This window comes from Nymphalis io, chromosome 16 (genome assembly GCF_905147045.1).
Source record: "Nymphalis io chromosome 16, ilAglIoxx1.1, whole genome shotgun sequence".
NCBI lineage: Eukaryota > Metazoa > Arthropoda > Insecta > Lepidoptera > Nymphalidae > Nymphalis > Nymphalis io.
The window spans coordinates 1,540,412-1,561,422 of record NC_065903.1 but is presented as its reverse complement, the minus strand read 5'-3'; the positions used below and the strand labels follow the sequence as shown (position 1 = coordinate 1,561,422).

The following is a 21,011-nucleotide window of genomic DNA, read 5'->3' as shown; positions in this document are numbered from 1 at the left end:
TTATAATTAATATTATTAACGTACCTACATGGATATGTTTGTTAAGTTTCTTATCTATTTATTTATGTGTTATACAATCCCGTCGTCCTCGTGTTTGATATCAAATTGTATTGTATAGATTGTGTTGTAATAAATGATAAACATTTTATCCATTTCAAAAACAATTTAATGTAAAAATACTTGCAAACTTGCATTTTTAATAGAATTTTACTAAACATATTATCTACATTTATAAATAGAATACCTATAATTGTTCCTTGCTCTTTTAGCTGCTTCTAATGCCAAATCAATACTTCTAAATATAGATTAAAAAGACATTTTTATTATGCATATTTCATTGTTTCTCACACTTTCTTTGGTTATTTAGGGTAACTTAATCACATATACATATTTTACAATAATATCTTTATCAAATTATAATAATTGTTAACTGATTTTATCTACAAAAGACATAGCTTATCAACTACTGATATAATTATTTACAAAACCTGTTTCTTGATACATATGAAACTGTTTAAATAATAAAACCTATAATAAATTGAGACTCGAATTTCCACCGCCTATTTTAGAATAGGCTCTCCGATAAAAATTACAACAGAATAAAGAATTCATAGCTTCATTCAGCGATGAAGAACTCTGTGTTCTGTAAAGTCCTGAAGAAACTTCTTCGACATTTGCTTCTCCAATGAACTGCTGTAAATCATTTTTTGGGAACCCTTCTTTGTAATATTGTTTAATAGTATCATAAGCATCCATTATAACCGAAATAAACAAACTTAGAACTACATAAATATATAAACTAATAAATGAGTACAAATAGACCCTACTAAACCACCATAACATTGGTGATTTTTTAGACATTATTGAGAATGTAGCAAACATGTCGTCACCGTTTATTAAGGAAAATAAACACTCAGATGTAGTTGCTAACGAACGGAATTTCATATGATAGGGACCTAGAACGAGCCAGCCACAAAATGTAAACCCAGCATAGAGAAGGAGAGCACAACATGAAAAACGGAATATCTTAGGTGCAGCTTTTTTCAATGTGAGGATAACAACATTGTAAGTTTTAAAGAAGCCAAGATAACGCAAAACTCCAAACCAAACTAACAGGTTTCCTACACCCAAGAATAAAGAACATATATTCCACTGGTCGTTCGTAAATTGGTTACGTTCAATTTGTTCTTTTATTGCAGAGCCCATAATGATGAGAATATCATTGATGATAATCATTATATACCATACATTGAGAAACTCTAACCGACCATCTAAACTAAGTTCTTTGTTATATGCTTGTCGAAAGAATTGTACGGTGAGCTCTTTTAGTAGTTGAGCTCTATAAATGGCACGGCTACATAGTATAAGAGATGCACTACAAATGACTATAACTAATATATTTAAAATACTCCTAAGTATTTGGTCTATTCGATTATCAGTGACATAGTCTTTATCTCCTTTACAAGTTAACTTATATGGTTCAGCCTCTAAGTTTAAAGACATTTGACCGTCATGGTCTTCATTATCAAAAACAATCTTTATATCGAATCTGTAGCAATCAGGTGGTGTTATGGGTCCGGCAGTTCTGAAATTTATTGTTTTTAAAGAAAACCACAATTCAGCTCTAACTAAAGCTGCAAAATCCACCTCTACACCTGCATTCTGGATGAATTCTCGAGATTTAAAAACTTTATTTTCTGCGCTTGTAAAGTTGGTACAGCCAAATTGAATTTCAGAATTGAATTCATAGCTTTCATTAAATCCATTTATTATGCCTTTTTTGTAATAGTACTGACAAAACTTTGGATTTGGTTTAATATTGTTCTCATCGTTGTATGAATATGGTCCAATGGCATTAGTCAAGTTTGAATAGCCCGCATAAGCATAATCTAATGCATTATAAAACTCATCAACTTTATAAACAGCCAAAGGACCAGCTCCAGGTGGATAGGCATTTATCTCTCTTGTGGAATCCCAACCAAGTAGGAATAAGTGGGAGAAACTAATCCTATTATCCCATGTATAATTAACATGATTATATCTATTATGAGCAAATAAACAAAGTTGGAGTGTTACCAAGACTATTTTGATGACTTGAACGACGAATTTATAAGGGAATTTCCGTTTAGCTCGCCATTTTTCGATCGGATTCATAAAGAAAAATTGCAATTTACGTCGCATTTTCTCTTTTACTTGAAGAAGCGTCGAGGATGTAGGCGCTGACCATGATGTTTGTTGACCTTGCGCACTTTCTTGGTTGTTTTGCGTTGTTTTCGGGGCGACTTCTATATCTGACTGTTGATTTTCTTCTGAAGAAGACATAACGGAGTCCAACGAAACGTATTCAATAACAATTTTTGAAATTTGTAAATAGTCTGAATTTGAAACCTTGGTTCGATCCCTTCATTCGACGTCACACGTCTAGTTTTATTTTTAAAGAGTATAGATGGAATTAGTCAGAGCACTAAGTAATTAAAATGGTTATCTTTTTAAGTACCTATGAATTTGTTATTTTAATTTTCTTTGTTGTTTTCCAGTAACCTTTACGCGACTGTCACTTTCTAGTTTCTGTAATGTCTTATGACTTATGTCAGTCAGTAGTCACAACTCATAACTCACTGTCAGTCTGTCATTCGTCAGGTGTTAAGATAATGCACTTCTAATGATATTATAGATATAGAAATACCGGTACATAATATATCTTTTAATAACTGTGTGAAATGTGATTTACGAGAATAGTAAATATTTGACTACTCCTAAGAACTTCACAATATTTAACTAAAATAAAAATATATGAACAAATGAGATTCGGCTCAGTCAGACCGATCCCCTTTTTTGGGAACCGCTTGCACATTAGCTCTTCTCTAAGCCTTCGGCACACATCCCGAAGAGAAACCAGGCGCGTTAACACAGGAGATTAACTATTATATATATATTCCATCAGTACAGCTAGCTTTTCGTACATCAAGTGATTGCAGCTCCACACGCACATCACGTTGCCTGATTTTGAGGTCACGCATCGTATGGCCACATGAAGGTATTGTTGGTGGCAGCGCACTACAACTATCGATGACGGAGTTATCGGCAAAGAGTTTAGCCCGGAGATTGGCTTTCTCTTGCGGATTGTGAACTAGCGAATGTATAAAATGAATTTATGTAGCCATAAAAATAATATATGTATTAACTACAGATAGTAAATATTACTATTTACTGTCAATTTTTATGACTTATGTCACCTTAACTCCATTTATTTGGTAGTCTGTGACTGGTGTCGTATTCGTATAATTTTACGATTTCCTTGTAAAAATTCTCAATTAAGTACCCAATAGTGTAGTGATAAATCCAAGATCATTTTTAATATAAATACAATCACCAAGCGCATATAAAACGATGGCGCTAACAGTGGATAAACTCATTAACGACGAGAGGTAAATTCTACTGTGTTTATTGCAAGGGAAAGTTTACTTTGTCAAGATTTATTTATATTTAACTTCACTTATTTTAACTTTTGTATCAAAGGTATGTTATTTTCAGGTTTAGTGGTGATAATGTCGTACAGTTCCTTTTATATTTACCCCTTGGTTTGGTGCTAATGGCATTTAGAATAGTTTTGGCGTTAATACTATGGATTGCAGCAATTGTACTGCCCAATAAATCTGCTGTAAGACAGTTATTATCTACGCTGGCCTGTTGGACATTTGGTGAGTAAATAATTTTAAGAATAGATTTTTATAAACAATACTGTTCTCTCTATAACTGTAAATTCAATTTAATATAATTTTAAAATTAGTTTAAATAGTACATATTGTAAATACATATAAAAAACTAACTGCTCAAATATAAGAACAATGTGTAGAAAAAAAGCATCTTAAGACAATAATTTAGAGTATGACTAGATAAGTTTTTTTTTTTGCTATTTATGTTAAATATATATATATATATATATATATATATATATATATATAAAGATTGTATCCATTACATTACAGGTGTATATGTCAAAGTAAAGGGCAGCAAAGATCCACGTTGTAGTGTACTGGTGGCCAATTATGTGTCCTGCTTAGATTCATTAGCTGCTGCACATACCCTTGGGACGATAAGTGTATGTATTCTGCTTAAAATTATAATAGACTTATGACTTCAGTGTTAAATATTGAATCTATAAAGTTGATTAGGGTTCACTATGATGCATCTTTACTAATCTAAATTAATATTATAAATGTAAAAGTAACTCTACTGTGTTTATTGCAAGGGAAATTGGTTTTTCTGTTACACTTTCACGGCTAAACCACTGTTTAGTTTAAATTTGATGTAAAGCAAGCTTGAACCCCAAGGAAGAACATAGGCTTTTTATACCTAAGCCTCACACAGGGGCTAATTATACACAAGAAAAAAAGTTATTTATAAAACAATAAAAGTGGTAACTAAAAAAAACTTTAAATGATTCATTATAGATGATCTAATAAATTTAGTATGTATCTATAAAAAAAAAATAGTTAAATATGTTACTATTTTTTTTGTTTAAAATTAGTATATAATTGTCAAATTGAAAACTAACTGTTAACCATCAATAAAATTTAAGTTCTAGGGAATTTTCAATGTTCATTGTAATTTAGTGTAACAATATTTTCATGTTCACTAAGTATTCAATAGGCAAGCAAAAACCTGCATGTGTCTAATTTCACTGAAATTCTGCCAGATGTGTATTCCACCAACCCGCGTTGGAGCAGCATGGTGGAATAAGCTCAAACCTTTTCCTCAAAAGGGAGAGGAGGACTTTGTCCAGCAGTGGGACATTAACAGGCTGTTACTGATACTGATGTATTCAATTAAAATTCACTTTGTCATTTACTATTGATAATTTTTTTATTTGGATTGTGGTCAAGGTTTTATTGAACTGAATTTGGCATTGTAAAATGACATTGGTGAGCTTTGTTTGACTATTGAATAAGTTGTGTTATCTGTGAATAGTTAATGGGGCAGGTTAAATAGGGTCATAATCTTTTTTTTTATAGCAGTATAGGTGGACAAGTTTATATAGGCGGGCCATCTAATGGTAAGTGATCAACAATGCCCATAGAAATTGGTATTGTAAGAAATGTTAACCATCGCTTACATCGCAAATTGTCACCAACCTTGGAAACTAAGATGTTATGTCCTTTGTGCCTGTAATTACACTGGCTCACTCACCCTTCAAACCGGAACACAACAATACTAAGTACTGCTTTTTTGTGGTAGAATATCTGATGATTGTGTGGTACCTACCCAGACGAGCTTGCACAAAGCCCTACCACCACTAAATATTAATATTCATCTCGGCAACTTAAACTTATTCATCAGGTTGTAACTATATACAAATACACTTACATTAGTTTGATTAACATTACATTCAATTATTTATAGTCAAATTAAAAACTACCACTTTTGTTTTGAAATGAAAATACCATAAGCTGAGAAAAACCCACAAAAGCAATAGAAGCTTTTTTGTTGTCAAATTTTGCACAAATTGTATACAATTATCAATATAACAAAGAAAAAGCCCGGAGCAATAATTTCATTCCCGAGGTGTTCTATCAGTGAATTCATTGGGCACAAACATTACTTCACTACTTTTTTTTACTGAACAACCGTTTGAGATCCTATTGTAAAACCAATCAAGATACAATTTTATAATTAGTGATTGCAATTGTTTTTGACAATAAACACTCAAATTGCATTAGTTCGCTTAATACAATCGAGATTAATATGTTAATATTAGAATTTGTATTTATTTAATATTTGCTATAAAGGAAGGTAAGTGGTTATTTATGCATTAAAATATTGGCAAAATTTAACTATAAGCAATAGTAATTTGTTGAAATGTATCAGCCAGTATTTTTAAGTTACATTAACAATAAAAGAGATTTATAATAAAATGATAAAAAATTACTTTGTTTGATAAGCAATCAATGTTCAACGTGTGTTACGAAACAATTACATAAGATGATGCTAATTGAATATTTTGTATGTGATAATGTGATAACAATTATGATAGACTGAAATTATACTGTTTTTGGTGGTAGGGCATTGTGCAAGCTTCTGGGTAGGTAACACAACTCATCACATATTCTACCGCCAAATAACAATACATAGTATTGTTGTGTTCTGTTATCAAGTGTGAGTGAGCCAGTGAAACTAAATGCACATAATTTTTGTTTACAAGATTGGCGATGTAAAGAGTAGTTAATATTTCTATCAGCATCATTTCTATCATATAGACATTGTCTATGGGCAACGGTGACCACTTACCAACAGGTGGCCCACTCGCCCGTCCATCATATTATAACAAAAACCATATATAAAAAACTATGTAATTTCTTAATTATCCTTCATTGTTTGTTACAGCTTAGAAAATGGAAGGTTCCACCATTTTTTGCATCGACGCTTGGTATTAAGAATGCTGCTCAATTTGTGAGAAAGTAAGAAATTAAATGACAATAAAATCTATACTAAGTCGAGATGGCCCATTGTTAAGAACGCGTGAATCTTAACCGATGAACGTGGATTCAAACCCGGGCGAGCACCACTGAATTTTCATGTGCTTAATTTGTGATTATAATTCATCTCGTGCTTCGCGGTGAAGGAAAACATCGTGAGGAAACCTGCATGTGTCTAATTTCATCGAAATTCTGCCACATGTGTATTCCACCAACCCGCACTGAAGCAGCGTGGTGGAATAAGCTCCAAACCTTCTCCTCAAAAAGGGAGAGGAGGCCTTAGCCCAGCAGAGGGACATTTACAGGCTGTTACTTAAAATCTATACTAAATTCTTGACACATTTATATATGTTTTACAATCAAGGCGCACAGTAGTGCAAGATACAAGATCTTTATTAAATATTGCTTTGTATTGTTTTATGTTTTAGACAGCACTTCACGGAGAGTCCAAGTAAGCCAGTATTACTGCAACCAGAGGGGGGACCGACGAATGGGAAAGGCCTTCTCAAATTCAATGACTGGTCGTTCCCTATTGGCAATAGAGTTCAACCGATCGCAATAAGTAAGATTTTCATTCAGTCATTTTGAATAATTAGAAGATATTAATAAATTGTTAAAAAAAATTAAATACAAAACTTTTTTTTCTCAAAATTGTTTAAATAATACTTTGAGACTGCTATTTTTGTAATCTAGTTCACGTTTAAATTGCTTATTAACAAAATATATGTTAAATTACTTAGAAAAAAAAACTGTTGATAAATATTATTAGATCGGCAAAACACCATAACCAATGACCTTGAATTATAGCGATTTGGTATGATACGGTATTCAATCATATTGACAACCGCGAAAAAGTTTATATGTTCTTAAAATAATTTTATTTAAAGAGTAATTAACTACTAAAATTGTAATACCTCAGTAAAGAGTGATTAATAGTTAATAATAAAAAAAAATTGCAGCAGTTGAACGTCCTTTCACGAATGTGACGGTCCATCGCCCGAACGACAAGATGGATGTGTTCCCTTGGTGGGATGCATTGTGGTTTCTATGGACCCCGTGTTCTGTATACACCCTGAGGGCCCTGCCAGCGCTGGACAGGAAAGATGATAACGATCAAGAGTTCGTCGATCGAATGAGGCAGGCCATAGCCGATGCTTTGCAGGTTTGGGAGTTACATATTATTATCTAAATCGATATTATTTGTTAGTGTTAGTCCACTAAGGTAAAAGTAAATAAAATGTGCATGCTTATAGCTGTGATATATATAGATGGATATGGTGTATGGGGTGTCGGAAATAGATATAATACGAAATAAGTACATGAGAGGAAGTTTTAATGTTGCTCTCGTGACATTAGAAAACGGCTGAAAGAATTCACCGCTCCACGGATATGTCATTCGATAGAATGAATGTAATGAATGCAAGAGGACTGAGACCCAAATCGCACGTCCGCAGGTGGAGGCGACGCCGTGGTCGCTGAGCGAGGCGCGGCGCGCGCGCAGGCCCGCGCCCGCCCGCCGCGCGCCCCCCGCGCCGCCCGCCGCGCCGCCCGCCCCGCCCGCCGCGCGCCGCGTGCAGGAGGTGCTGCCGCGCGTGCCGCTCGCCGACATCGTGCGCGACCTGGGTGGGTGCCGCGTGACTCCCGCGCTGCTCTCTCGGCCTTATCTTTTGTAGTGGCATAGATAGTGTGATTTGCCATGTTGTACTTCTTTATTTGCGATTTATCCGAAATAATTGTCATATTAAATAAATTTCATGCGAAATAAGTACAAAAAGTATCATGGTACTTGACGATAGTTCTGACGCTTTTCAAATAAAGTACCGACTTTAAATACGAGTCGAATTGAGTGAGAATTGAAGCGCTACTCGTGGTGAAGATGTTATTGTAGATATTTTAGCTATTTTTTGAATTCATGAGTTTGTTTCCTTTTTTAGAAAGAACTCGTAGCGTCGACGTGACTATCACAAATTTCCTGGAAGGTATCACACCCTACACTCCGATACCGGAGTCTGTTGTGGAACCCCAGCCGAGCACGTCTCGGGCTCCTCCCAAGTACGTGTGCCCCGCTCCCACCGGCGTGTTCTCCAAGTCGGCTAAGGAGCGCCAGCTGAGCTTCCAGGAGAAGAAGGCTCAAATGATAGCCGAGGCTCGCCAGAGGTACATAGAGAAACACGGACTTAACGTTGCTTCGAAGTGTTGATTTACAATTTGCGGGGGTAGGCCATTATTTTTTAGATGACCTTTAGTTGTCGCATGACTGTATCGGTCATAAAGCGATACAATATTAAAAAGTACGAAATAATCGTAGAAGTGAAATTATTGTGCCTACTTTCTCAAACGTTCTACCCATCGATACAAAAAACTTTGAGGATTTTATTTGGCATAACACTCGCTTTATGTAAAATTGTATAAATTATTAAATAATATAAACACTACACCCATCTTTACACTCAATAATATAATATATTATTAAATGCTGGCATAACTATTATATACTAAATTTTGCAATCTTCAGCAACGTACTATGAATCCATAAAATCTGTATAAACCGAAGGGGAAAAAATATAAAAAAGATAGGGTAGTTTCATAATGTTGTTTGTTTCAACATGATTATATAAATATATAATATCTAACTGTCGATAAAATCTGACTGTAGCATGTTGACCACAAAAATAAATTATGCCTGAAAGGCGTACAGACAATTTTCTCATTTTACCAATTTTAGCACTGGCAGGTAATGAAAAAGAAAATATTTGCAAGAATAAAGTGTCGTTAGAGAAAATTAACATCTATTTCAAATAGGATGGAAATAATTATATAAGCATTAGAGAATATTGGATTCACCGAATAAGATTGGATTATTAAAATTCATTCACTTAGTAGTCTTCGATGGAATATTGTTATTAAAGTAATCACTCTTTGATTAATGAGATATTTTCTATATACATGAAATATAAAATGGTACTGGCAAGGTGCTACGGGTATGGCCTGAAATATAAAAAAAAATTCATGAATAAAAGTTTTTTTCTTTTTTATAACGGCTATTTCCTAGTTTTTACGTTTCCATCCTACTTGTCTTGTATACGTTTACGAAACCTAGTTTTATTTGTTAAATTTATTCCTTTTATTTGTTACATATAAATATTATATCATTTATTCGTATATATTAGCGAATTAAAATTTTATATTTTACTGTTTTTTTTTTGTTTTGTGTGTTTTTTCTTTATACATGATTAAAATTAATTTTTAAATGATTTATATTTATTTTTGATCGTTCTATATTGATTTGTTTCGCATACACTTCTGTTGAAAATAGAAACACTACATGACCTTGTGGAAATAATGTTTTATCTTCATCACACACACACTTCATCGTATTAATATCCTTAAAATGTATCTGTCTATTTATATTAATTATTTATCATTGGTATTGCAGCAGATATCGTTTTACCAAAAGCATTTGCAAGCACACAATTGTTGTAAATTACTTCCAAATTAAAGAGTTCACTTTAAAAAGGCATCGTAGTGCGAATAGAATTTCTGGAGATAAAACGCAATTTGTTGCTAGAATTAGATTCAGATATATAGAAATTATATATCTGAATCTAATATATATATATATATAATTTTAGATAGATCTCTTGTTTCATATAATAAATAATTAAAAATATATTTCATTTTTGGATGTTATGGTACAGGATTTGTATTATATTTATAATTGATGACATTAGTCATATAATTTATGTACGATAAATTTAAATTTTTTAATAAAAACATATGATTATCCTTTAATATATGTAAAATAAATCTGTAAAAATATAATCAATGTCAAATTAAATAAGGTAGATATACTTTGTATAATTAGCGTTGTACACAATATGTGTTGGCGTAAAATATGTTTTTGGACCTTAATTTTGATGAAACATATTTCTTTACAATTACGCATTGGAGCAGCGTGGTGGAATAAGCTCCAAACCTTCTCCTCAAAAGGGAGAGGCCTTAGCCCAGCAGTGGGACATTAACAGGCTGTTACTGTAGTACTGAATGTAGCTTATCGTTTGTATTAGTCATTAGATCTCATTATATATTGTTCCAAACACACTATAACGACGGCTGATTTTATCTTTTGTAAAGTTTTGATTAAACTTCATTTAATGTGAGCAAATAATAAACATTAAAAATAATTATAATTATAACTCAATTTTGCTACTATTAAACTTGTTCCATATTATCATTGTGTTAATTTTGATTTACTGCCAAAATGATGTTGATTTAAATTTTGAGATTCATTTTTTATTTATTATAATCGACTCATAATATAAGATATAGCCGTAAAATATTATTAAAGAACTAATTTTTCAATAATGTTATTAAATTTTGTGATTATTTTTAGTATCATTAACTAATAAGAAAAAAAATTGATCAAATTTTTTTAAGAACTTGGAACAGAACACTACCGTGCGCCCTATAACTAAACGATGGTATTATTAGTAAACAAAACTTCATTTATTTGTCCATTCCTTTTATATATAAATAAATGGTCAATGATACTAGAAGTGAAATTCCTTTGTAAATAATAAATTTTCACTCTTATTAATTCCTAGTTAATGATAATTCAAACGAAGTGTCACATTGAATTAACTAACGATATCGAAATTCTATTGCAATTTTTTTAAACTATATAGCCTTATTTATTAGTAAATTCCAAAGAAGGATGATGCCACATAAGTATATGCAAATATATATTTTTACAGAAAATTATTTTTAAAATATTACACTGGATAGGATAAATTTATCGACAAATTAAAAATGGCGTCTTCATTATTAGTGAAAATATTTAGTCTTTGCTCAGATTTCTAGATTTGCAACTGCCCTATGGCTTCCAGTGTACCTAGATTAGAAAGTTTGTAATTAATTATTATTAAATAAACAACTGTTTAAAAAGTTTTTATTTTACTTCCCCCAATATTTATGAAATAGATAAGTTTAATTCGAAATGTCAGATGCAAAAATGCCTTCAATACATATGTCAAATTGTATTCCTAGTAAGTATGAATCAAATCTAGAACTTTAAGCGACAATGACGCAATGGTTTGCGGGCCGTCTAACGATGAATGAATGAATAATTTGTTTATCTATAATATTACAAAATGTCTTATCAACTAAGTACAGTATAAAATCTTAGGAGGCTGGTGCAAAAAAGGTAGATTCACACATACATCCATACACATGATGTACATACGTACATCAGGTCGCCAGGCCCTCAACCCTCAAATTATACAAAACTTATTTTACATCATAAAAATGTTATAAAGTAATATTTACTTAAAGAATCATGTAATACAATGCTTATAATTATATAGGTAAGTGAACCAAACATATATAATAATAAAGGAAATATATATATGTATTTACTACTTTTAATACTAACTATAAAAGTGTGTATATATGTGTGTGTTTGTTTGTTTATGTGAGTGCGTCCGTTTTTGATGTGTAGCGTTTGCGGCAGTTTTATGCTAGTATAGTCGGTAAATTATCTGTTGTCTCGTACGTACGGTCTATTAGTCGATCTTTTAGCGAATATTTTAGATTTTATTTATTTTATTAAATTACTTTAGTTAGATTCATATTGAAAGCACAAATGTATAAGGAGAGTGCGTGTCGGTCAACATAGTGAGGGCTTTCCTTAGATCTATTTTTTGTCAAACTAAATCTGCTAAATTTTTGCCTACTTTCACAAAATTATTGTTCATCAAGATTGCAGTATCTTCTTTTGAGTTAGCAATATTAGGCAATAGGTCTTTGTCGTTTTTCGTCGTCCCATCGGATTATAAGAATGAGAGTAAAACACAGATGGTGTTTGAGCACGCACTTGTGCTGTATCCGTTGACAAAGGCTGCTTTTTTTTATATGCGCCGGGATGGCAAATGACTCTACTCCACCTGATGGTAAGTGGTAGTAGAGTCCAAACGCGACGACGGCCAGTACAGTCGGGAAGAATGCTCTGTACTAGCCGTCCCCGCCTTGCCGGCCCACAAGATGCCTCTTCACGCCTCGTTTGAAGGAACCCGGGTTGTAAGAGGAGGGGAACACGTGAGCTGGTAAGGAATTCCATTTTTTGGTAGTGCGACAAAGAAAGGAGTTGCCAAATTTCTTTGTGCGCGATGGAATTGATGTCACAGTTAGGCGGTGACATTGAGAACCAGCTCGCGTGGACTTAAGAAGGAAGGGGGAAGCAGGAATTAGAGAGAATAATTCCTCAGAGCACTCGCCGTGATACAGTCGATAGAAAGCGCTCAGTGCTGCTATCTCGCGACGCAATTGTAAAGGTTCAAGGGTGTTTGTGACCTTTACGTCGCCAATAATGCGTACTGCACGTCGCTGTAACCGGTCCAAGGCCTCCAGTAGGTACTTAGCGGAGCCATCCCAAAGGTACGAGCAATATTCAACGCAAGACCGTACCTGTGTTTTGTATAACAGGCACAGTTGTTGTGGCGTGAAAAAACGCCGCACCTTGTTCAGAACTCCGAGTTTCCGTGAAGCTGTTTTTATAATAGCCTCGATGTAATCCCTTGGATTAAGGTCGCAGCGAATCCCCATCCCCAGCATGGCGATTTTGCTTTGTATCATCAGCGGAGTACCACAGAGGGAGGGAAGAGGGGAAAATGGTGACTTTTCGCTGTGAGAGCGCATACCTGTGTTTTCTTGGCATTAAACTCAACAAGATTATCAGAACCCCATTTGGCGATGAGCTCTTACGTCCTATCGAGTTCAATGACAAGATTTTCTCGCCTCTCCTCAGTTTCCGCCGGCCCAGCCACTGCGCGTCCGTGGTATCCGCCATGCACTGTACTATCATCTGCATAGCAATGTATGTTCCCAAGAGAGAGCATATCATTGATATGCAAAAGAAAGAGTGTGGGAGATAGCACAGATCCCTGGGGGACCCCAGCATTCACTACATAGAATTGTGAAGCGCAACCATTTACTAAAACACGAAGGCTACGCTTGTGTAGGAAGCTGGCAATCCAGGTGCATAGCTGAGCAGGCAGACCATATGCCGGTAGCTTGGAGAGAAGACTTCTGTGCCAGACCCTGCCGAAAGCCTTGGAGATATCGAGGCTGACAGCCAACGATTCCCCATGCTTGTCGATAGCTTCACCCCAGAGGTGCGTTATGTACGTTAGAAGATCACCTGCAGACAGTTTTGGTCGAAACCCGTACTGACGATCATTAATTAGACAGTGATCTTCTAGGTAATGGATTAGTTGGTTGTTTAGAACCCGTTCCATCACCTTACAAAGTACTGAGGTGATAGCTATTGGCCGATAATTTGCCGCTTGCACATTAGCCATCCATCTCCATCCATCTTCTCCAAGCCTCCGGCACACAACCCGAAGAGAGAGAAAGTTGGAACAGGCGCGTTAACACAGGAGACAGCTCCGCTGCGCACTTCTTCAGCACTATGGCTGGTATTCCATCGGGACCGCTAGCTTTCCGAACATCAAGTGATTGCAGCTCCGCACGCACATCACGTTGCCTGATTTTGATGTCAGGCATCGTGTGGCCACATGAAGGTATTGTTGGTGGCAGCGCACTACAATCAACGATCACAGGGTTGTCGGCAAAGAGTTTAGCCAGGAGATTGGCTTTCTCCAGCGGACTGTGAGCTAGCGATCCGTCCGGATTTCTGAGTGGTGGCGCCAGAAGCTACGGGAGCCCCTAGGATGCGAAATAAGGTCATGACCAATCTGTACAATGCGCTGTGCATCCGCTCTCGTGTATGCCTTCCTACAGGAAATTGCTGTGATCGAAACCAGTCAGGAATTTATGTGTTATTGAACTGTCAACCAAATTTGTGATTTTTTTAAAACTAAAGGAACCATAAATAAGGATAGTTTCTGAGATAAAGATAGACACAAAAATATATTTTATTCTAAATTTCATACATCAAATAACTTTAAATTATTACAATTTTATTTCAATATTTTTCTACATTGTACTTTTTATAAAAAAAAATTTAACATTATTAAAATTACAGTTCGATACAATTTTCGGTAAAATTACTTTTGACTGGCAACACTGTCAAATATACAATTGGCTAAGGTTATTCTTATTTCTGATGACTTGCTTTATTAATATCAGTTAATTGTCTATTGTTTTGCAATTTGCAAAAAAATTAGGCAATTACCTGATATTCATTTACTGTATATGATTATTAAGCCGGCTCTACACGAGGGTAGAAACACTACTACACTCGCAACGTTCACGGTTTCGTTCAAAATAAAACAATTAAACCCAGCGCGAACCCTTACACCAACGCGAATATATAGCATTATATGATTATATTATATGATTCATTCAAGAGTAACTACCGAGTTTATTGTCGATTCTTCTCGGCAAAATTTAAATTGTATATCTTATACAAACCTTACCTTTAGTCAAAACTATTTAGAAATCATTTTGTCAGTCAAAATATTTGTCTGGAAAATAGTTCTAATTGTAATATAAGTACCGAAAAATAAACCTAATAAAATACTACTGCGATTGTTTTTTTAATAATTACTATTTAAATTGATTCAAAAATCCTTGTATTACAATCCAAGGCGATGCGGAGTACGGCGAGGCGTGTTGAGGCCCGGCGTAGCGATCTCCTGCTTCACGGGAACTTCCTGTTCCTTCTTCTTCTTCTCTTCTGCCATTTTTATTTCAGCTTGCTTCATTTCTTCCTCCATACGCTGTAAGTGTACCGCTGCCTCTTTGCGCTTGTCACGATTCGACCTTAATGATATAAACATATAATCAATCGAATGCAATATCCTATGGACTGAATCTGATTATCTGGGAACGGGGAAAGGCCCTGATGCATTTACACATTGGCTCAATATCAGGGAATAATGTTAAGGGCTAAAGCCAAAAAATGTTAGTGAACAAATTGCAAATATTTGCGATTCAACGGGAAAATGATGTTAGCATTCTGGCTACCATTCCACGGGTACCATTCACACATACTTACTTAAGTCGATAAGTAAATAAATTTTCGCATATAGAATAACTTGGAACTGGTCGTTTCACTTAAGTTAAATAAATATGCCTATAGTATCAAGGATTTGGGATTGAAAAATTTTAATTTCTGATATATGATAAATATTTCACCATTGATCCGAAAAATAAACTGCAAATCTAAAAAAAACAGGGTGAAATGAATATTTATAAATGCCAATTGAAACTGATATTTATAAAAAGCCTTGGTCATCAGTCATTATTTTAAAGATAAACTCTAACCGACTGAGACTCTGACCGACTGAGTCCGTTAAGAGCTATTAACTTTTGTACGAAAACATTGGAATAGAAGAACTTGGCACACGTTGTACTCACTTGCCAGTCTCCTTGACTGAGAAGAACATGGGTCCGAGCTCTGCAAGCCAGCGACCGTCCACCGCGGTCACGCAGTGCATGTACTCTTTCGTGGTCATCATCAGCTCGTGGTACACCACGTAGTCCGGCGAGTTCCCGAGACCGAAGAGCGCGGAAGTGGGATGCAAATGGCATGGCATGCCCGTTCTGCAGTTAACGTACTCGCCGATACCCTTTAGCCGAGCGGCTTGTTGGAAATACGCTGAAAGGATTTGTAAGGTTTCCGATTCAGTATGTGGTTCGAGCAGAGTAGTGTCTATGAGTTGACAAAGAAGAATTCAGAAGGAATTTTTAGTTTATCCATTGAGTAAGTAAGCGTTAGAACTCGTATGGTGTTAGGGAACTACATAACGAACAGCGTTCTCTAGGATGGTCATTTAAGCGGCTAATTGTAAATTTATGCTAAATCATTTTTATGAGTGAATTCGGAATATTTATTATATTTTTATGTAAACAATTAGATATGTATGTATAAAATGTTTTGAGTCAAAAAATAAATCTTTCAATGACATCGTAGTAGGAAGTACTAACGGTCGATAAATGTCTCATTGCTGGACTTCCCCTCCCTTTTTAAGGAAAAAGAGAAAGTATTCTATTTCAACAGTGAGAGATTTTCCTTCGACACCTGCAGGTTTCCTCACGTTTTTTTCCTTCACTCAGTAAAAGGTTGCATCCGGATTGTGGTGGGTCTCACTGGAGCACCCGAGGAGATTGGCAGCCGGGATGGTCTCGTGCTGCCGTACACACTAGCATCTCGGTGGTTATAGTGGGTGAGAATTCCTCATAAGCCGGTTCCCCACCCTTAAAGGAGGCGGGAACGTTTCGTCAGGTTCCCAGTGCGTGATCGAGTCGAGATGGCATAGTGGTTAGAACGGGTGAATCTTAACCGATGATCGTGGGTACAAACCCGGGCATGCACCACTGAATTTTCATGCGCTTAATTTGTGTTTATAATTCATCTCGTGCTTGGCGGTGAAGGAAAACATCGTGAGGAAACCTGCATGTGTCTAATTTCATTAAAATTTGTGCCACATGTGTATTCTACCAACGCATTGGAGCAGCGTGGTGGAATAAGTTCCAAAACTTCTCCTCAAAGGGGAGAGGAGGCCTTAGCCCAGCAGTGGGACGTTAACAGGCTGGTACTGTTACTGTAGTACTGATCTCACCGGAGCAGATGCACTTCCGCACGGTGTCCCAGTCGGTCCCGCACGACACGAGCGGCAGGCGCTGCTGCGTGAGGATGTCCCGCAGCTGCTGGCGCACCTCGCGCACTTTGCGGAGCGCCTTGGCGTGCACGAAGTGCTCCGTGCACCACGAGCTCGAGTAGCTGGTGGTATGTTATTATATGAACAGAAATTCTACGTGGATGTATCTATGTATATATGTATAGGGCATTTTATGTTACTAATTTTTAATTATGTGCAAAGTGCATATTCTACACTATAAAATCCCGATTACGACAAAAGTTCATTTTTACCTAAGGTAGGCGACTTGATGCTTAAGTTAAAGGTAACAGCCAGGTATTATACAAATTTGCATTTATAATTTGGACTACTCAGAATCAGTCAACTGTACCAACGGGCCAGTCAAATGGTCACTCAGAGGTGATTTTCTAGATTAGAACCCACATGATATTTGGATAAGATCATAACATTATATTACACGGACACTCACTTGTTGGACTTCCACTGGTTATACAAGTGCAGGAGCGTGAGATGATCAGATTCCGGTACTTGGAACTTTTCCTTGACCGAGTCCGCTTCCTCTTCCCGCCCTTGAGGACGGTAGAACACCGTCGGCACAGATAACATTGACACTGTAATAAATAATTATACATCACGTCGACTGCTTCGTTGGACGCGAATCCTGGGTTCAAAACCCGAGTCGGGCAAGTTACAAATCAAATTGGATTTACTTCTCAGTAGAAGTGTCTGAATGTTAGTAGTGTTTACACTCCTGTGTTCGGGAAAGCGAGTAAAGAAGTTGGGCAAGCGCCTGAAATCTTTCCAGTTCGACCAGAATTTAAGAGTAAGGAAATAAAGCGGGCACTTGTGTTTGCGCAGAGACTTGTGCATCACAATATGTCCCGTAAAGTCGAGTAGTCTCAAGTCGAGGTGTGGTCGCTGCCTCACCGATAATGAGCACTTCGGCGCTGCAGCCCATCTCGGCGGACACGATGAGCATGTGGCACTGCGGGGGGTCGAGCGGGAACTCGGCCATCTGCCGCCCCAGCGCCGTCAGCGCGCCCGTGCCGTCCAGCGCGCCCAGGATCCACAGCTGGTACATGGAGTTCAGGATCGTGTCCTGCGCGAGTACGTTACCATTATCATTATATTTATAATAGAATAGAATAGAACATGCTTTATTGTACATACATATATTATGGTATGAACAATAGGCGGTCTTTTCGGTAAGAGAGGGATCCCTTCCAGACAACTTTGGGTGAAGGATATGAAATTAATAAAGCGGTATTAGGATTAATAGAACGATATTTAGTAGATAAACATTACTTCCCTCGTAACACAGCAACAGAAATATTGCTTCTAGTCGATAGCAGAGGTGCTAAAACTCTACTCCAAAAATATTTTAGAAATCAAAACATATACATAGCATAAAAATCATATATTTTTATATATAATATATTATTTTATCGAAACTTCACATACTAAAATATCGTGCCCCAGTTTGATGTAATGACTAAAAATTAATTAACCTTGCGCACGCAACTATTTAAAATATATATATAAGTACATAACAGGTAATAACTAAATCTACTAATCACATTGGTAGCGACAATTTACCTGAGGAGGTGGATCCATAAAGTGAAAAGCTAGAAGATCTTCAACTCCCAGAGACTTCAGCAAGAGGACGGTGTTCGCTAGATTTGTTCTCTGTATTTCGGGAACAGTGGCCGGTAGCAACTCCTGCTGGAACTGCCTTTGCGTGTAGAGGCAGAAAGCCTTGCCTGGACCTGTTCTACCAGCTCGACCAGCTCTTTGTCGAGCGTTTGCTTGGCTAACTGGGTATATCTACGAAAAAAAAATTGATTCATTTTTATTAACTTTGCTATTGGCAACAGCCTGAAAATGTCCCACTGCTGGGCTAAGGCTTCCTCTCCCTCACTGAGGCAAAGGTTTGGAGCTTATTCCACCACGCTGCTAAAATGCAGGTTGGTGGAATACACATGTGGCAGAATTTCAGTGAAATTCGACACATGAAGGTTTCCTCACGATGTTTTCTTCACCGAAAATCACGAGATGAATTATAATCACAAATTAAGCACATGAAAAACTTCAGAGATGCTTGCCCGGGTTTGAATCTAATCACAAGATCATCGGCCTAATAGTCGATAACAAATTCTGTTTATATTAAAAATATTCAGTATGTATATATGGCGACAACCTACAATCATTGTCTTTTATCAGTCTAACTATTTAAAAATAAATAGCCTAAGCTTGTGTTTGAACTGCACTAGGCCAACGAGGATGATAATTTTTTTTTAAATATAATATATTGTTTCTAACCTGCAAGGCGTCCATACCGATTCTGGGATTGTACACTTTCAACTTACAATATCCGCAGTCGATGACGTACATAATACCGTCTACGGTGAGAGATGTTTCTGGAAACAATTATTTACTATATATTACACGGTCTTATTTATAAATATAATTTAACAGGCGGTTAGTTAAACAATGCTGTGTCTTCTTCCTTCGAATGACAAATCAATAATGACAGAAAGAGAGGAATCAGTGTTTAACTAAACAGCCGCTAAGCCGCTTATGAGTATGTATAATTTATAATAAAATAATTATAATTTTTAACATATAATATAAAACTTCTTTGTTTACATAGTTATATAGTTCTTTAACATAATATAATATAAAATTTTAAAGTAATATGCCAGTTATTTTTTTAGTAAATAAAAAAAAAATAACAATTTATTACACATAATTATTGTTCAATCACATCGGCTTCCACCGAGAAGTACATTACTAAGGGGGTTCAAAGTTCTCTCATATCCCCATTCACATTGTTTGTCTTTTTTTAAAACAACTAATCTCTACATATATTAATTTTGCCTTTACTGTACTATTTAATTGTTTTTTATGCTATGTTTTAATAAGCTCCAAATCTTCTCCTCAAGAAAGGGAGAGGAAGCCTTAGCCCAGCAGTGGGACATTAACAGGCTGTTACTGTAGGCATGTTATAGGCATAGGACGTGCAAATGGGGCACCTGACGGTAAGTGGCCACCACCACCCATAGACATTGTCAATGTAAGAAATAAAAACCATTCCGTAAATCGTCAATGCGCTACCAACCTTGGAAACTGAGATGTGTCTCTGATTGGAAACTGATGATTATGTCTCTTGTGCCTGTAGTTACACTGGGCTCACTATTGTTATGTATTGCTGCATAGCGGGCACAATATCTGATGAGTGGATGGTACCCAACCACTCACCAAATATACCACAAGGTATGGCTTTGTGCAGGCCCGGCCCGTTGAGTTTATATTTGTTGTTTTTTTTTTACAGTTTTCATTACCTTCTTTAATTATTTTCTTTATTGTTGTGTCTGGGATGTTATTGGTTTAAAAAAAAAACATCTAAGAGTTTTTATGTTATTGATAGGTGGATTGTAATTTGTTATTTATATGAAGAATATTTAGGTTAAGATTTATACAACTGGTAAACTTTGATGGTAGGTGTTCTAAATTCTATGGAAACGTACCAGCAATATTGGTAGCCACAATGCACTTCCTCTGTCCAGGTGGAGCGCGTTGAAATATCTTCGCTTGCAGGTCAGCTGGAAGTTGGGAGTATATCGGTAGAACTGTTAACGGCGGAGCTGTGTCAAGATCACCTAGACGCTCGGTGAGCACCTGAAATGTTTAAAATGAGGCTTATGAAAGATGGTAAACTGTCGTAAAATATTAATTTCTCTATTTTTATTGAAAATTCTATTTATTTTTGTTATTTGCGTAATATATATGCGCAACAAAATAGTAGAAAATGACTTTACGATTCTTATGGTGATCTCCTAACTGGTTTCGACAGCTGTAGGAAATTTCTTATATCATATACAATGTGTTTGCGCAGACACAGGTACACTCAAGG

General features: G+C 35.9%; 4 protein-coding genes across 13 annotated transcripts in view; 2 read left to right on the top strand and 2 right to left on the bottom strand.

The window, feature by feature from the left end:
- Positions 1 to 21,011, top strand: part of LOC126774458 (TBC1 domain family member 12-like) — a 284,024-nt gene that overhangs the window by 134,021 nt on the left and 128,992 nt on the right. The window lies entirely within an intron of this gene.
- Positions 150 to 2,592, bottom strand: LOC126774465 (mucolipin-3-like). Its single transcript, XM_050496018.1, has one exon. It carries the CDS (start codon positions 2,320 to 2,322, stop codon positions 529 to 531), a length of 1,794 nt encoding a protein of 597 aa, XP_050351975.1. The 5' UTR covers positions 2,323 to 2,592; the 3' UTR covers positions 150 to 528.
- On the top strand, positions 3,257 to 11,420 carry LOC126774473 (lipid droplet-regulating VLDL assembly factor AUP1-like). Of its 2 annotated transcripts, XR_007669814.1 has the most exons (9): positions 3,257 to 3,428; positions 3,535 to 3,701; positions 3,990 to 4,102; positions 6,385 to 6,458; positions 6,905 to 7,038; positions 7,436 to 7,638; positions 7,931 to 8,099; positions 8,411 to 10,434; positions 10,527 to 11,420. XR_007669814.1 is itself a non-coding variant. In XM_050496033.1 (8 exons), the coding sequence occupies exons 1-8, from the start codon at positions 3,391 to 3,393 to the stop codon at positions 8,674 to 8,676; spliced, it is 1,164 nt and encodes a 387-aa protein (XP_050351990.1). In that variant the 5' UTR covers positions 3,257 to 3,390; the 3' UTR covers positions 8,677 to 11,420. The 2 variants fall into 2 exon arrangements, 1 of the variants encoding a protein (XP_050351990.1); XM_050496033.1 differs by having other exon boundaries at positions 8,411 to 11,420.
- Positions 14,459 to 21,011, bottom strand: part of LOC126774448 (pre-mRNA-splicing factor ATP-dependent RNA helicase PRP16) — a 101,312-nt gene continuing 94,759 nt past the window's right edge. For 4 of the 7 annotated variants that reach the window (XM_050495992.1, XM_050495993.1, XM_050495991.1 and 1 more), the window contains exons 5-12: positions 20,626 to 20,776; positions 19,418 to 19,515; positions 18,695 to 18,922; positions 18,026 to 18,197; positions 17,568 to 17,709; positions 17,060 to 17,220; positions 15,855 to 16,095; positions 14,459 to 15,257 (exon numbers count right to left, since the gene is read on the bottom strand). In XM_050495992.1, coding sequence (XP_050351949.1) covers positions 15,071 to 15,257; positions 15,855 to 16,095; positions 17,060 to 17,220; positions 17,568 to 17,709; positions 18,026 to 18,197; positions 18,695 to 18,922; positions 19,418 to 19,515; positions 20,626 to 20,776 — 1,380 coding nt within the window. In that variant the 3' untranslated portion in view covers positions 14,459 to 15,070. The remainder of the gene's footprint in view (positions 15,258 to 15,854; positions 16,096 to 17,059; positions 17,221 to 17,567; positions 17,710 to 18,025; positions 18,198 to 18,694; positions 18,923 to 19,417; positions 19,516 to 20,625; positions 20,777 to 21,011) is intronic. The other 3 variants (XM_050495988.1, XM_050495989.1, XM_050495990.1) reach the window with 1 other exon arrangement.